Source organism: Lissotriton helveticus, chromosome 8 (genome assembly GCF_964261635.1).
Source record: "Lissotriton helveticus chromosome 8, aLisHel1.1, whole genome shotgun sequence".
Classification (NCBI taxonomy): Eukaryota; Metazoa; Chordata; class Amphibia; order Caudata; family Salamandridae; genus Lissotriton; species Lissotriton helveticus.
Window position 1 is genome coordinate 632,084,605 of NC_136069.1, and position 15,332 is coordinate 632,099,936.

Sequence of the window (15,332 nt, forward strand, 5' to 3'; positions counted from 1 at the left end):
CATCCTCCTCGGGGACCTCAACTTCCACCTGGAGAACAACAAGGACCGCAACACCACCGCCCTGCTGGAAAACCTCGCCAACCTCGGACTCAAGCAACTGGTCAACACCCCCACCCACTACGCCGGCCACACGCTTGATCCCGTCTTCTCTTCCAGCAAGTACATCACCTTCAGCCACGCCACCGGACTCCACTGGACCGACCACAGCTGCGTCCATTTCAGCTTCAAAAGATCCACGACCCACCACCACCCGCAACAGGTACCTCACAGGAATTGGAGCAAGATCACCGCAGACCAGCTCACCACCTCCCTCAGCCAGAGCCCACCCGCCAACACAACGGACCCCAACGAAGCAGCCCACAACCTCACACAGTGGCTGACCGCCTGCGCCGACGACCTCGCGCCACTAAAGAACCCTCCCAGCAGACCCAGAAGTATGAAGGCATCCTGGTTCACCGACTACCTCAAGGACTCCAAGAAGACCTGCCGCTCCCTCGAGAAAGCCTGGCTCCTCGACCGGACCACCGACAACATGACCGCCCTCAAACGCGCTACCCGCAAGCACCACCAGCTCATCCGCACCACCAAGAAGAAATCCCTGAAGGAACGACTGGACAACAACGCCCACGACAGCAAAGAGCTCTTCACTATCGTCAAGGAGTTCTCCAACCCCAGCACCAACGACATCACTCCGTCACAAGACCTCTGCGACTCCCTCGCCTCGTTCTTCCACCGCAAGATCGCCGACATCCACAACAGCTTCGGCGCCCCACCCACGCACCCAACCGTCGAACCAACGCCCCCCACCGCCACCCTTCGCACCTGGACCACGGTGACCACCGAAGACACAGCCCGCACGATGAACACCATCCACTCCGGATCACCGACCGACCCCTGCCCACACCACGTCTTCAACAAGGCCGACTCCACCATCGCACCCCAACTCCGGAACATCATCAACGCCTCCTTCAACACCGCCACCTTCCCGGAGAGCTGGAAGCACGCAGAGATCAGCGCCCTCCTGTCTCTTGATGTGGGTCAATGACTTGGAGATCAGAGTGGAAACAGTGATCGCCTAGCCCACTTCTGGTGCCTCTCAATCATTTTCCAAAAATCGAATTTCACTCATTGATGGCTGTGCGGAGTAGGTGAACAAATCTGTTTTTCCTTCATGCATCTTTATTTGCTAAATGTACTAGCCTTTCAAAACAACCTGCTGAGTCCTGAGCTTTTGATAAACAGAGCACATATACTGGACGCTCCTCGTTTGTGGTAAACATTCATTATTAGGACAGAATTTGAACTGAGTATTTTCTACGACTATCCTCAAAACGGCACCAAAAAGCTCCAAAGTTAACAAGTCTCCAGACGGTTATTCTGCAATCTGGTTGAAGACCACAGGAAAAACAAGCATTTGCAATGCAATGGTCTCGCCTTTGGGACCTTATAAGTGTTTAGCTATGTACCATATTATCTATGGGACCACCTGCACTTACTTTTTAGTTAACCCTTTAAGTGCTGCGCATGTTTAGCGGACGTCGCGTGCACTACCTCGGTAGTGCTGCGCACGTCCGCTGAAAGTCGCGGTCCCGCCCGCGCAATAGAACGTTCCGCAGCAGCGCGGAACGTTCAGCGGAGGGGTTAAAGCCCATTGCTATCAAACACCCCGTTTTATGAATCACTAACTCCGGCTGTCGGGCCAACCTATCTTCCACTTTTGCTACTATTGTCCACCTCCCACAAAACATTAGGCCAACAGTCTCTCCTGCTGAAGTCACTTCCCTACCACCATCACCACTTACTGCTCCCACACTGCAGTGATTTTTTTTTTACATGTCTGGTGCAACTCTGTGTTAATATTAGCAGGACAGTATGATGAAAGTGCAGGGACACCTGTCTGGTATTGCAGCTGTCTGTCCTCCTGTTAAATAATGAGTGCTCATAAGGGACTTACTCCAACCCAGCATTGCTGCATCAGATAATAAAAACTAAAAAAAAGCATGGAAACACATAGCAGGCATAATTGTACCTCTCCGCTAGATGCCACACGTGCAACATTCCATCACTGGACATCACATTATACCAAAGTTATTTGAGGAGAACCCAGCACCCACAAAGACATCAATATCCTTTAAAAATATGACTGCTCACACCACTTGCTAAAAACTCCTAGGGGAGAACAATAAAATACGCAAAGTAGAGAGAAAAAAATAACAATGTGAGCTCGATGTATAGAGGTATTTCCGTGTATTAAAGTCTGAGCACTTGGGGAACTGCAGGGCGGAGATTCCGCCCCAATTGCAGACTCCGCACTTGTAACTTTACTACACGTGAATTAGGCCCTGAGATTTTAAATCGTAGCATGTTGCACCAGTTCTTCACATGTTTCACAGACGAACACCCAGCTTTTTATGTTGCAATCACTTTTGGGAAGCATGTCGCACAAAACATACTCCTCTCTACAGGTCCTTCAGGGAATGAAATAAAAAGCATCTGCCTCTAAAATAGTTCCCAAACTTGCAATTTTATTCACCCCTTCAGGGAATAATATAAAATACATGTATCGCCAAAATAGCTACTTTGCTTGCTAAACTGCTATCACAGCTACTAGCAAACAAAAATCTAGAGGTTATTAATGGCGGGGATGTGATGTATAGGGTCAATTAACATAACATGATAAAAAAACATAATATCCTTGTATTATTTTGAAGGTTTGAACATCAAATCTGTATATATGACCAAGCATTTGGAGACTTGCTGTCCTCACTTACCTAGGATTGTAAGTTGGCATTGGGATGCAGTTTGAAGGTGTAAGTTTGTGCTAATCTTTCCTTTGTGGAATCTCTGGAGAAAGAGCTTGGTAAGGCGAGCATAAACCAGAAGAATACAGATGCAGCACTGCAAAGCTAACACCCTGCTGAACTAAAATCAGAATCATCCACCTACTGATTCACCCAATCCTACAGATTATCTATGGAGAAGTCAAATTTCAGAAAGAAGAGGTTCGCTTCTCTTGACAGTGGCAATGGTCATTTTTTACTATGGGCACAGGTGTAAATGATTTGAGCTAAAAGGTCAACGTATATGAATTGGCGTTGTTTACCGTAAACTAGGGATGGTAACTTGGATGCAAAATTTGGTGTCCACCTCTATCCTCCAGACACAATAGGCCTTGTTGGAATACAGGGATGGAAAATGTGGGCTGGTTATTTTATTAATGATTGCAATACCCTATTGTAAATTAAAACAAAAAACATCCCCATACAATTCTAAACGATGAAAAATGAAGCCAGAATACCTCCAACAAAATAATTGGGTATAGATACCAGCTTATTCCATGTCAACAAGGACGTTATGCTTCAGCCTTGGATTAAGGTCAACTGAAGCTACTGAGGTTAACCGGGACTGCAACTCCCAGAATGGAATAGGTTGTAAAATGAAAAGACAGGACTCCGTGACATGAAGTTGTCAGGTAACAGTAGTGACAGCGCAACCTCTACCTGGAGTCCAGGCTGAGTAAATCAGTACAATAAAAAGTATGGAACAAGCTTCTACAACTGACTGAAAGGGAGCGTTTGGTTACAATTTACCAACATTTCAGACTTCATTAAAACCTAAAATAATCTTCTTAGTTAAGGGGAGGGGCACCAGTGAACAAATGAGTCAGTATGAGTGGTGCAGTAAAATGGCGTAGTGATGGAGTGCAATACCGTCTTAATCATTCACACTGTCAGGGCCTTTACTCGTTTTGGAAATAAAATGGGAAATAAAATGCGACATTAAGTATTGCCACACCAATATCTGCATGCAATTCCCGAATCCCACACCCTTTACTAGCATAAAAGCAAGCGAATTGTAACAGGCGGACGAATACCTCCAAAACAGACAGCCTCACCGCACTCGAAAATATCGCACCACTTGTAACGCCCCAACTCTTGGCCAATATCTGATCCACTTCTATTGCTGTCCCACAAACCTTTTGTGCTTGGGGAACTCACTCAATGAGTGGACAATAAAGTGTGGCCAGTGGGGGAATGAATGTGACTTGAAGCTGTCATCACCAAGGAGTCGGGTTTTCACATAATAGACGTTGTTAGTAAGCACTCCTATGTGAAGGACGACGTCCTTCACTTGACCTCAGAGAGCACCTGCGTCAAAGTTGATACACAACAGCAGGCACTTTTAACGTCTGAACAGACCCAAAGCACTGGCTGCTTGTGTTTTTCCAAGTGTATATTGCGTGAGAAGCAAGAAACTTAACCTGAAACTCGAGATTTCTTCACGGTCATATAGTTTTAACCCATTAAGTCCCAGCTGTCTCCCAACCCGCAGGTGTGTCCCCAGAAATGTGTTTTTTTCGTCCTGTCATCAATGAGCCCTTTGCACGCTGGGAGGGGCGAGTGTATGCAGCCCTGACAGCTTTTATTGTGATGACCTTAGCAAAGGTTATGGAAGAAACAAAAGTGAATATCAAAGGAGAAGTGGGGAGAGAGAAAGAGGGTGGTTTCGAAAGAGACAAGACCTCCGAGGACTCTTAATCCGAGCGGGACCTGGCCGACGTAAAGTCCTCATTTTGTATGGGAGTTGGTGTCTCACCACGTGCCGGACCTTAATCCTATTGTTTATGGGTGTTTAAATTTGTTCTAGTTTGGGAGCGGGGGGATTGCTTGAGCCGTCTGTGCTAGAAGCGCCATGTTCTTCCTTCAACAGGTGGGGGTGAGGGGAGAGATTTGCAGCGCTCATATGTCCCCGATGCTGGTCATGGGCGCGAAATCTATGACAGAAGTGACAAGCCCACAAAACTATACTCGGCCGTGGGCAAGGAGGGCTCGGCACTTGTTCCTGGTTAAAAAACAAGCTGATCGCAGCAAAACCAGAAGTGGATGCCTGCTTGTGCCCTGGGGGGAACTGCAGGGTGCGCACTGGTTCGGAGCTATGAGCGAAGAGGTATTTTCGTTACTGTAGCAACAAAATGGCGTGGGACTGTCCACAGTCCCTACGGACACTCGCATGCTGTCTGCTATGGACAAATGGCAAGAGCAGCCATGTTTGTCCATGCAGGCGTGCGTGCAAACAGCTTTGGCAGAATCGATTACAAAAGGTGCACGCCATGGCGAGAGCAGCGCATGCGCTGCTTTCGCCAGGCAAGACCTAAAAACCTGATTGGTCAATGTCACACTCAAATCTCAAAATGCATCTTCGATGTGGGCTCATTTCTTTGTCAAATTTTGAGTGTTTATGCATGTTTTCTGTGAAAATGCTGGATCACTTTGTACCACATCTGAATTCAGAAGTGTAAGAAAAAAAAATCTAACATGGCTTATTGAACCCTAAGTTCTACATTGGCTATTCTGGACCGCTTTATTTTCCTAACACATGTTTGTTAACTGCAGTCTGACTTGATCACTCAATGTTTACTACTTTTTAAAAAAATGTGTTTTATGTTTCATTTGAAAAAAGCAATAAAGAATTATTTCAAAGAAAGAAAAAAAAAAGAATATAACATTGTGATCACATATTGGGCCATTGTTGGCTTGCTGTCAACGTCATAAGGAGTCATCATGGTCAAACTACGTAGACACCCAAAGTAAACCTTTTAAAAACAAAACACTATTCCAGACCCAATCACTAGATGACAAAATAATGTGAAGCATGTGAACTTGGAAGAGGCTCACACTGAAAAATGTGGAATTTGGTGGACACCGAATACACCTTTTTCTGTTCCACTTAGAAACAATGGAAGGAAAGCAAGCTTGTTTTTCAGAGTTTTACAGTGAAATTAGTTATTGTGAATGGTTGCCACTCCCCCTCCAATTTACGCAATTTAATCTAGTTGTATGAAAGAAGAATGGAGCAGACCAACACTGAATAAGAGGTCTCACTCACAAATATCTGTGAGGATCAGAAGATCCAAGTTATTATTGTTGATGAGGTCTGCGATCCTGTGTTTTGAAGTGGATCTACAGTTATGAAAAAGGCAATTACAGGAGGACTGCACTAATTGAATCATTGTGGTTAAGGACACAGCTTTGGGAGGGAGAATCACTAAGGTTTGTAGCCACATAATAACTAAGGAGAGCTTTAATTTGATTAGAAGAGTCTTTATGCACAGACTGCTAAAAAATGACTCTACGCCCAAAGCTGGTTTTAAACAGTACACAAATCACACTAAAAGGGTACTGTTACTCATGATTAAGGCAACCCAAGAAGGACTTAAAAAACAAAGATGGCTAACAGTGACAGAAGAACTAAATTCACTGATTAAACCCAGAGAAACAATGATGCTCAAACATTAAAACTACTAACAGTCATAGACAGAGGAGGTGGTGAAGAGAGGAGGTGGTGAAGAGAGGAGCTGAAGGTTTGATATGATAGCAAGTTTAAGGTCAGAGAGAGGTCAATGTGAAGTTGAGATAATGTGAAGTTGAGATAACGTGAAGTTGAGGTGAGGCATATTTTAAAAGACCGAAATTCAAAAGGCGTTGAGCAAAAAACTGTCTAAACAAATAGGTTGAGAATTCATATGTGTTGAGGCCAAAGGGAATTTATTTTGCAAACTATATTGCAGAGTATGCTTGATTTATAGGACTTTCGGATATGGATTAAGGTTGCAGGCATGAGTCAGTGGACCCCATAACCCCAGGAGCTTCTTTTAGGCACTAGCCGTAAGCTGTACTAACTGGAAATGGTTAGGGTTGTGAGGTTAGGCCAATTGCAATCTCCTGCTTGAGAAATGAAAACCTGGCACCATGTCATACAGTCCAACGCAAACATTCTCCCCTAGTAGTGTCTGTGGTCTGTGATCAACAGCAGTACAATTGGCAGCCTAGCAGCTCCAACCAAAAGGTCCAGTTAAAACACGTAGTTGATGGATTTTCAAGAAGAAAAGTTCAGGGTGTCAATGTTCTACAGAGAAAGTGGCATATTAGGTCGCACAGGGACAGAGAAGGACAAACCGCTTAAATCGTTCAGATCAAAAGACTTATCAGCAGACAAAAATCTTGCCAATATTTGTACATGACCAAATGCACTACATTATTTTTTTCCACTGAATCAAAAATATTTAACAAAATTACTGAAATAAATATCTTTCCAATGAAAATGCAGTATATATTGTTTCCAGCATGGAGGTCCTTCTAATTTTAGGGAAATATTGATTTGCACCCATGATTATCACTCTTTCTTTCTTATAGTCAAGGGTTCTGGCATTGTATCAAGCTGCATATTCATAAAGCAAACGTACCTCTCCTGGAATACAGCTCCACTATGCAAAATCAGAAATTAACACTTGCAGTTCAATGTGGAACATTCTACTGCTGATGGAAAAATACATTAAGTATCTAACTACTTTCTACTATGTATTCTTTTAATACAACTGCAATAGTTTTCCCTTAGTGGTGCTATAGCACCCCTATGCTAAAACAAAGGATAGAACATTTTTATATTGTTGATTTTGTTCTTCAATAACCAGCCCTGGGAACTCCATTTAAATTTTCAAAGGTTATGAATGACAAAGATCTTGTGACAGAGTAAAATATATATATTTCTCATCTTCTTGCATGATTAATGAGTCACTCTAGCAAAAACAAATTGGAATTTCATACAAAGGGTTTGACATTACCTGTTTTCTCTGTATCTAGAACTTGACTGTTGTGGACTGTGAATTACTCTTCTAGAAAACTTTTTTTCTCGTTCCTCTTCCTTCGATATCTGTCATACAAAATAGCTATAGCTGAACTTCTGTGTATAAAACAGTCAAAGAAACTAGACAAGATAATCATTTCACTTGAGAGTGTGCTAAATGCGAAACGGAGTCCTAATAATAAGGATTTCATTTTAGCACACTTAGCTGAACATGAACAAACATCAATTAATGACTACCAACATCTGCCCAACAGATGTTGCATAACAATTGCATTCTGAAAGGGATCTCCCAATGCAGCTAGATTGCATTTCTTTAACAAAAACAGACATGATTACTCTTAAGTTATGTAGTTCAGTAATTAGAATTCCTGAAAGCAGACATTAAAGTATCAGTATTTCCTAATTACAGCATCAAACTGCAACTTTAAAAATGTAAACAAATTATGGTACACATTCATGAGGTGGCAATTTTAAAAACATTAATAAGCCTTGTACAGTAAATATTTTGTATCTGGGACAGATGGGTTTTAAGTAATGATGTCTGGGCAAACAAACAATAAATGAGGTATATCTTGCACACCTCCATTACATAGATCACAAACATTCCAGTTGTTCATAAAAGCTTTCAATGGTTAAATCCCGAGCGGCATTAGAATGATAGTGTCGCACCCTGTGAACCATTGTAAATTGTAGGTATTCTTGCAGAGCTTTATATTCTACAGTATCTGCGTAATGTGTACAATGTTTTAATTGGGAACAATGCTTGACGTCGAGACCTTGACTTATTTTTGGGGTCGAGGTTTTTAAAAATTACATCAGGTGTGCAGGGTTCCAAGAAGTTAAAAGTGCTATTGTGCAGTATGAAAAATGTAATACTATGCGAAGATTCTTGTTAAAAGTATATTGCAACAACTCGTTTTTAAAAGGCTCTAGTTTTAGTAGGCTTCTTAGAGATCCCGGTGTGGCGTGTAATACATTGTACGGCCATCTTATTATATTTGCCATGGCTCTAGCGAAGAAGCTAACTAAAGGCAACTCGAGACGTAATGCTTAAACTGGAACTGCTTGATTAACTTTTATCATTTTGTGAAGCAGATTTCATATATTTGTTGCGTGTATTTATTAATTGGGATTTATTCAAGAGCGTAAAATGAAATAGGAGGTATTTTCATACTGTAAGCCTCTAATAAAAAGTGAAAATGTCTGTACCTAGAGGAAGAATGTAATCTCTTTAGTGCGCCAATATTAGCATCTGCTTTAAGGCCTATATGTTGGAAAAGTTAAGAATTTTGTAAAGTTTGCCAAACAATTCTCCTATGTAGGGATATTCTTTTGCCACCTCTATTGGCCTTCCCTAGAGTGTCCAATTAAAAGGAAATACATTTTTTTTATCTGAAAGGTACTACCTTTGTTTTAAGAATATTTTCCTATAAAAAGTTTTCTTCTGTGTAGCTAAATGAAACATTTAAGTTTTGTTAAAAGCAGGTTGATGTAAGATCTAATATGACAACATCATCTGCATACATCGAAATGTGCACATTGCTGGATGCTACTTTTGGAGAAAAGTTAAAAGACACTCTGGGAGGTCGCTTATATAGAGGGAAAATAGAAGAGGGATCAAAACACAGCCTTGCTTTTAGACCATTCCATGTAGCTATGGATCAGGTTAGACCTTTATCTCCCCCCATTTGTAATATGCACCATGTTGCTGTATGTAGTAAAATAATTTGTGTTAAAAGTTTGTGAGGTATTCCTAGCTTCTCTAACTTCTTCCATAGTGTGGATATGTCTACTCTGTCAAAAGCAGTTGTAATGTCTACAAATACAATGCAAACTGCCTGTAATTTCAATGTTACAGATTTGTCTATAATTGGCTAGAACGCCGCAATATTGTCTGTTACAGAGTGTTTTGGGCGAATTCCAGCCTGAGTCATTGGGATCACTCCTCTCGAGAAGGCCCAGTCTTTCAATCGGTACAGGACGTTGGCGTGAAAATCGTCCCAGATGGCGGACTGAGGACGCCACTGTGGTGCAGCAGAGTCTGAAGCTCCCTCAATCCCTCGCACAGAGACTGCCGTGTAACAACTAACTTGTGTTCCCCGGCGCTAATATTGAAAGGCAAGGAATAAAGAAGGAATAATTGTTAAACCGAAGATAAGAGCTTTCCTGCGTGCTGCTTCTTACCGGACCGGCCGATGATACAGCTTCTGCTGCTGCGGGGCTGGACAGGGCGGGACACTCAGCATCCGGACAAATCGTGTTTGGCTCGGCGGCTGCTCCTCTCTTGGTTCGGCTGCTCAGGTCTTGGATCTTTCGTTTTGCACCCTGCCATCGCGGCCAGAACGCCGCGGCTGTACCCTAATCCTGAGTTCACTTCTGCAGCTGACAGAATGGCTCCAAACAAACTCCAGAGGTCTCGTGCAGCGAAGGGGACACCAACAGTGAAGGACGGTCCTGGACACAGTCAGGGGACTGTCAAAATGTTGGCTCATGTAGAGAGCGGGAACGCGACTGTGCCGGTGCCGGTTACGGGGAATATAGCTGCAATACATCCACCAACGGGTAAGCAGCAAATTATCCGCCCCTCTCTTTTCCCTGCTACTGCTAAAACACCAGCTGGCAAAACTAAACTTGCTTTGGTCCCTGTAACATCTACCGGCTCCAACGGGAATAATATTGCTATAACTTCGAAAGCCCAGTTAAAAGCTGTTACCTCTGGAGCTGTTGGGGGTGCTAATTGGCAAAAAGACACAGTGATAGCTAACCCTGACTCTAGTGGTGGTTACAAAGGGGAGCTACGGAGCGGCGCGTCTGTGAGCGCTATACTCGCCATACCCGTTGTACCTACAGCTGCTGAGCAGGAGAGGGGTGGCACGGAGTACGAGTATGAGCTGAGCAGCATCGAGAAGGATGAGATACTGTGCAACAAAAATCCCCAGAGACCATTTAATATCAATCTGGAGCTGAATGGCAGCACCCGGGATATACAGGAGGCAAGCATGGATGTCGTTAACAGTATTATTGAGCACGTAATTGGGAGTAGAGAGAGAATTGAAGAGCTTTCCAATAATGAGTATGAGGAAGTGGATGATGAGGAAGAAGACGTGATAACTGGGTCCCCCGCAGATACGGTAAAGCAGTTATGCAGGAAGAAAGGAAGGGGGAAGGCCAAAGGCAAAGTAAAGAATAAAAAAAATATTAACCCTTCTACCCTGTCAACGGCCATTTCGTTTTCAAACACGAGAGGGAAACCCATCTTGAATGAGAGCCCATTACGTAAGTGGATCCGGGCAAAAGGGGGTCAAAACTATTGCACTTCGATTATCAGGCACCAGCCCTACTGAGGCAGTTCTTCCTGCCGGAGAGGTGAGTGACAAAGCGCCTTTCTCAGACATCCCTCTTGCGGTTAGAGACACAATCCGAGCTGAAAGAGGACATTCACAAGCAGGAGCAAATTTTGTTACTTATGGGGGAGAGAAGGTGAATAGTACTGACGTTACTCCAGCTACCATCGCAAATACATCCACCAATGCTTTAAGTGTTGAAGTAATCGGAAATCGTACAAGGGGAGAGCATACCCCCAAAAGCTTACCTACTAACGCTTCCCCCAGTATTGACAAGATGGCAGGCTCTGCAGAAACTGAGAGCTCATCTTTGGCTCTAATACTCTATACTTTGAAGGAGCAGGGACAGGAAGCTCAGCAATACTTCTTGCAATTAAAACAGGACAATAATAAAATGCAAAATGGCTGATCAGAGCTGACTAGCAAGATGGGCGGCATCACTCAAGAAGTTGAGGAACTGCAACAGAGGATTGGGCTGGTGGGAGAGCTTTCTGCAGGTACAGAGACACGATCTACCCGCCACGATGCCGAGATCAGAGAGCTGCAAAACAAACTTGTAGAGATGGAAAATAGACAACGGAGGCAGAACCTCAGACATTTTTGGGATCCCTGAGGGATCATAGGGCTCGGACCCTCGTGCTTATATTGTCAAACTATTCCAACGTGCTTTTCCAGACCTGGCCGATTGGGATTGGGACTGGGACTGGGACTCGCAATTGCAAAGAGTTCACAGACTGCCATTAGAAAACAGAAACAAAGGAAGTAAATTCCCTCGCCCTTTCTTGATCTTTTTTGGGAACTTTCTACTTAGACAGGCAGTCTCCATCAAAGCTAGACCCAATTCCCCGGTGGTTACAGAAAATGTAACATTTTTTGTTAGGTCAGATCTTTGTAAGAGTACAATGGAGAAACGATGGAAGCTTATTGATCCTTTCAAGTCAACGGGGCTCAGGTATTTCTCCAGGAGCCTGCTTTTCTCAAAGTCATCAAAGCTGGTCATACTTATTACCTCACTGAGGTTAAAGAAGCTGAGATGGTACTATCTAAAATTAGTACTGCATAAACAACATTCATAGCTAGAAAAATAGAAAATAGATTTTGGGTTGGGGACATGTTAATGGTTTGAGCATTCATAAATTGGCGATTCAAGTTTCATAACTCGAGGGAGAGGGATCTTTAAGACAGCTGCACCTTTAGTTGGCTGCCCTTCCAGCGGCCGCAGGGGTTAGGAGGGGGTTCCCCCTTTAGGTACTTAGTGATGGGGGGTAGGACGGAGTGTGGTGGAGGGTTTTGGGGTTGGGGGATGGGGGGGCAAAAAGGGGGAGACAAGACAAGCTTTAGGGTGTTTAATTTTGTAGATTGCAGATTGGTTGTAATGTTGGATTCACAGAGCTGGGCAGAATGGTTAGATCTTTTAAATATCTACAATGTTTCAAATTAGATGTTTAGCATGGAACGTTTCCGGCTTGAATAATAAAAATAAAAGGAGTCTGGTGAAGGAGGAGCTGAAAATGTACAACCCTCATCTGGTCATGTTGTCGGAAACACATATCTGTTGCAAGGATAAGAAATTACTGGGGCAACTGGGCTACGAGGTGGTGGTATGTACTACACTAAACGCTCCTATTCGGGGGGTGGCGATTCTGAAGAACAGACAATTGCGTGGGGTAGTAATTAAAACTGCTTCGGATAATGGAGGTAGATGGGCTATATCCAAATGGCGGTGGAAAATTGTAAATATGTTTTTTGCGCTTTTATGGGTCTAACACTGATGAACCATGCATATTTGATTGGCTGAACATTGAATTACTTGCTTGGTAGGGAGAACTGATATTGATGGGGGATTTTAACTGTGTTTTGAATTACTATCAGGATTTAACTAAGAAAGGCTTATTCCGACGTATGCGTAAGACCAAGGCTGCAATTTTGGAACTAGCTCGGATACATAATGTTAAAGACGTATGGAGGAATTTACATCCTGGCCATACGTATTATCTCCACCTCACAAATTGTGCTCACGAATCGATATGGCCTGGGCATCAGACAAAGTTATTGAATCAGGTTACATGGAGATCTGCCCAAGAGTAACGTCTGATCATAACCCTATATTTTTCTCATTTAGCATAGTTCAAAAGACACTGGAATCTAGACCCTTTACGTTCCCTAGATATTTATTAGCTGATCTTGCATTCGTAGAAAGACTTAAGGCGCACATTAAAGAATATATTGAACTGAATATTAATACTGCCCCACTACTCTCGGTATGGGATGCTTGTAAGGCCTCTATCAGGGGAGTTGCACAACAATATATATTTAAACAAAACGCAGAGCGCAAAAGTGAGATCAAGATAGCTACATCGAACATTTGGCTATTTGAAAAACAACTTGATGATTCACTCAGAATCGGGGGGCTAAGTACGCAACATATTGCTGAACTAGAAATGAAGTTAATTACTTTACGTTCTGCACTAAAAAGTTTGTTTAGGGAGAGAGCTAGTCTCAAAATAAATAAGTACAAACTGTCTCAGTATGAGTGTGGGGACAAAGTTGGGAAGGTCCTGGCTTATAAAGTTGCAGACGATCGTGCAACCACATTAATTAAATCAATCAAGGGCCCCAACGATATTCTATATACCCAACCAGCGCAAATATTGGAACAGTTTGTTTCATACTATGAAAAGTTGTATACCCCAGAGAGCTGTCCCAGCGGGGCCCATATACAAAGGTATATCAATAAGAATCTGCCTGTACGGGAGTACTTAGATCAGGAAAGTATCGATCGTTTGGAGGAGGAGGTTACACTAACGGAACTGCGCCTAGCTATCAATTCTCTTCCTTCTAATAAGGCGGCAGGTGAGGATACTCTTCCTATAGAACTTTATAAAATTTGTGCGGACGAACTTTTACCACTCGTTTGCTTAGTTATTAATCAAATTGGTGATACGGGTGTCGCCCCTGATTCATGGAAGGCAGCCAAAATTATGTTTTTCTTAAAAAAGAAAAAACACCCAAGGACTGTGGGTCGTATAGACCTCATTTCCTTGATTAACGCGGACGCAAAAGCTTACTCTAAACTGCTTGCAACACGATTGGCTCCTTTTATGCCAAGGCTTGTCAATGATAAACAACTTGGCTTTGTGGTAGGGAGGGATACCACCACTCACGTTAACATGGCTATAACTGTTTTCGATGTGGCGGCAGCTAGTCTCACCCCACTCGGCATGGTACTCTTAGACGCAGAGAAGGCGTTTGCCCGAGTGGGGTGGGATTATCTATGAGGGGTTCTGAAGCAGTCTGGCCTGAAGGGTCGTTATCTGAGAAATATACAGGCTCTTTATAGGCACCCTAACACCAAAATAAGCTATGCTGGGATATTGTCATCTAACTTTTCAATCTTAAGGGGAACTCGGCAGGGATGCCCGTTGTCACCCCTGCTTTTTGCTCTTTCCATGGAGCCATTCATCAATGCTCTTCAAATGCAAACTAAAATTGAACCCTTCCGGCACCATGATAAAACTCTTAAAATCACAGCGCATGCTGATGACTTAGCGATTTATACGACAAATGTGGCGCATGCTCTGGTAGAGATAACTGATGAAGCTAATAAGTTTGGTCTTATTTCTGGATACAAACTAAATTTAAACAAAACCCAAGTTATTATGAACTATCAATCTAGCCCTCCAGTGAAGGGTTTATGCCAGGTCGCGATTTATTTAGGAGTAAAGATATCTGCTAAGATTATTGAGATAAATGCACTCAATTATGATACTTTACTCAAAGAAGTGGTTGTCCTTCTGAGAAAATGGCATAAGATCCCACTTAATCTCCTAGGGCGAATTAATCTAATTAAGATGAACATTTTGCAGAAATTTCTTTATCTTTTAAGGTCTATTCCTTTCCACGTTTATAATTTGTTTTTCAAAAAACTAGATGGCATTTTAAGCAGTTTTATATGGGGCTACAGAACGCCTCGAAGATCGATGCTGCTATTGAAACTCCCACTTGATAAGGGTGGTCTTATTTTCCCTGATTTTAGAGCCTATTTTTCTTTCTTGGGCCGACTCCGCAGTCTGTATGCTGTAAACAACCAATTTTTCTTTCACCAATTTATGCTCAAAACAATTCTTGGCAAGAGTACAAGACCTGAATTATTTTAAACGTGTTAAATTTAAGACGGCGAAGGATGCAGTACGCATCTGGAACCTGATATTGATTAATTGTAGTACTTCCTTTTTTCATACCGATCTGCCACTATGGGATAACCCAGGGCATCCTGGTATTTTTAGTGACAAAGCTGGGCGAGACTGGGCCATTTATGGTATTAAGACACTAGGAGATCTATAT

At 42.9% G+C, this 15,332-nt stretch overlaps 1 protein-coding gene across 8 annotated transcripts in view; it reads right to left on the bottom strand.

Moving 5' to 3' along the window:
• Positions 1–15,332, bottom strand: part of RBM26 (RNA binding motif protein 26) — an 812,370-nt gene that overhangs the window by 644,483 nt on the left and 152,555 nt on the right. For all 8 annotated transcript variants that reach the window (XR_013599857.1, XR_013599856.1, XM_078657487.1 and 5 more), the window contains exon 4: positions 7,622–7,710. Coding sequence is in view for 6 of the 8 variants with exons in the window: in XM_078657487.1 (XP_078513613.1) it covers positions 7,622–7,710 (89 nt within the window). In the remaining 2 variants the exon portion in view is untranslated. The remainder of the gene's footprint in view (positions 1–7,621; positions 7,711–15,332) is intronic.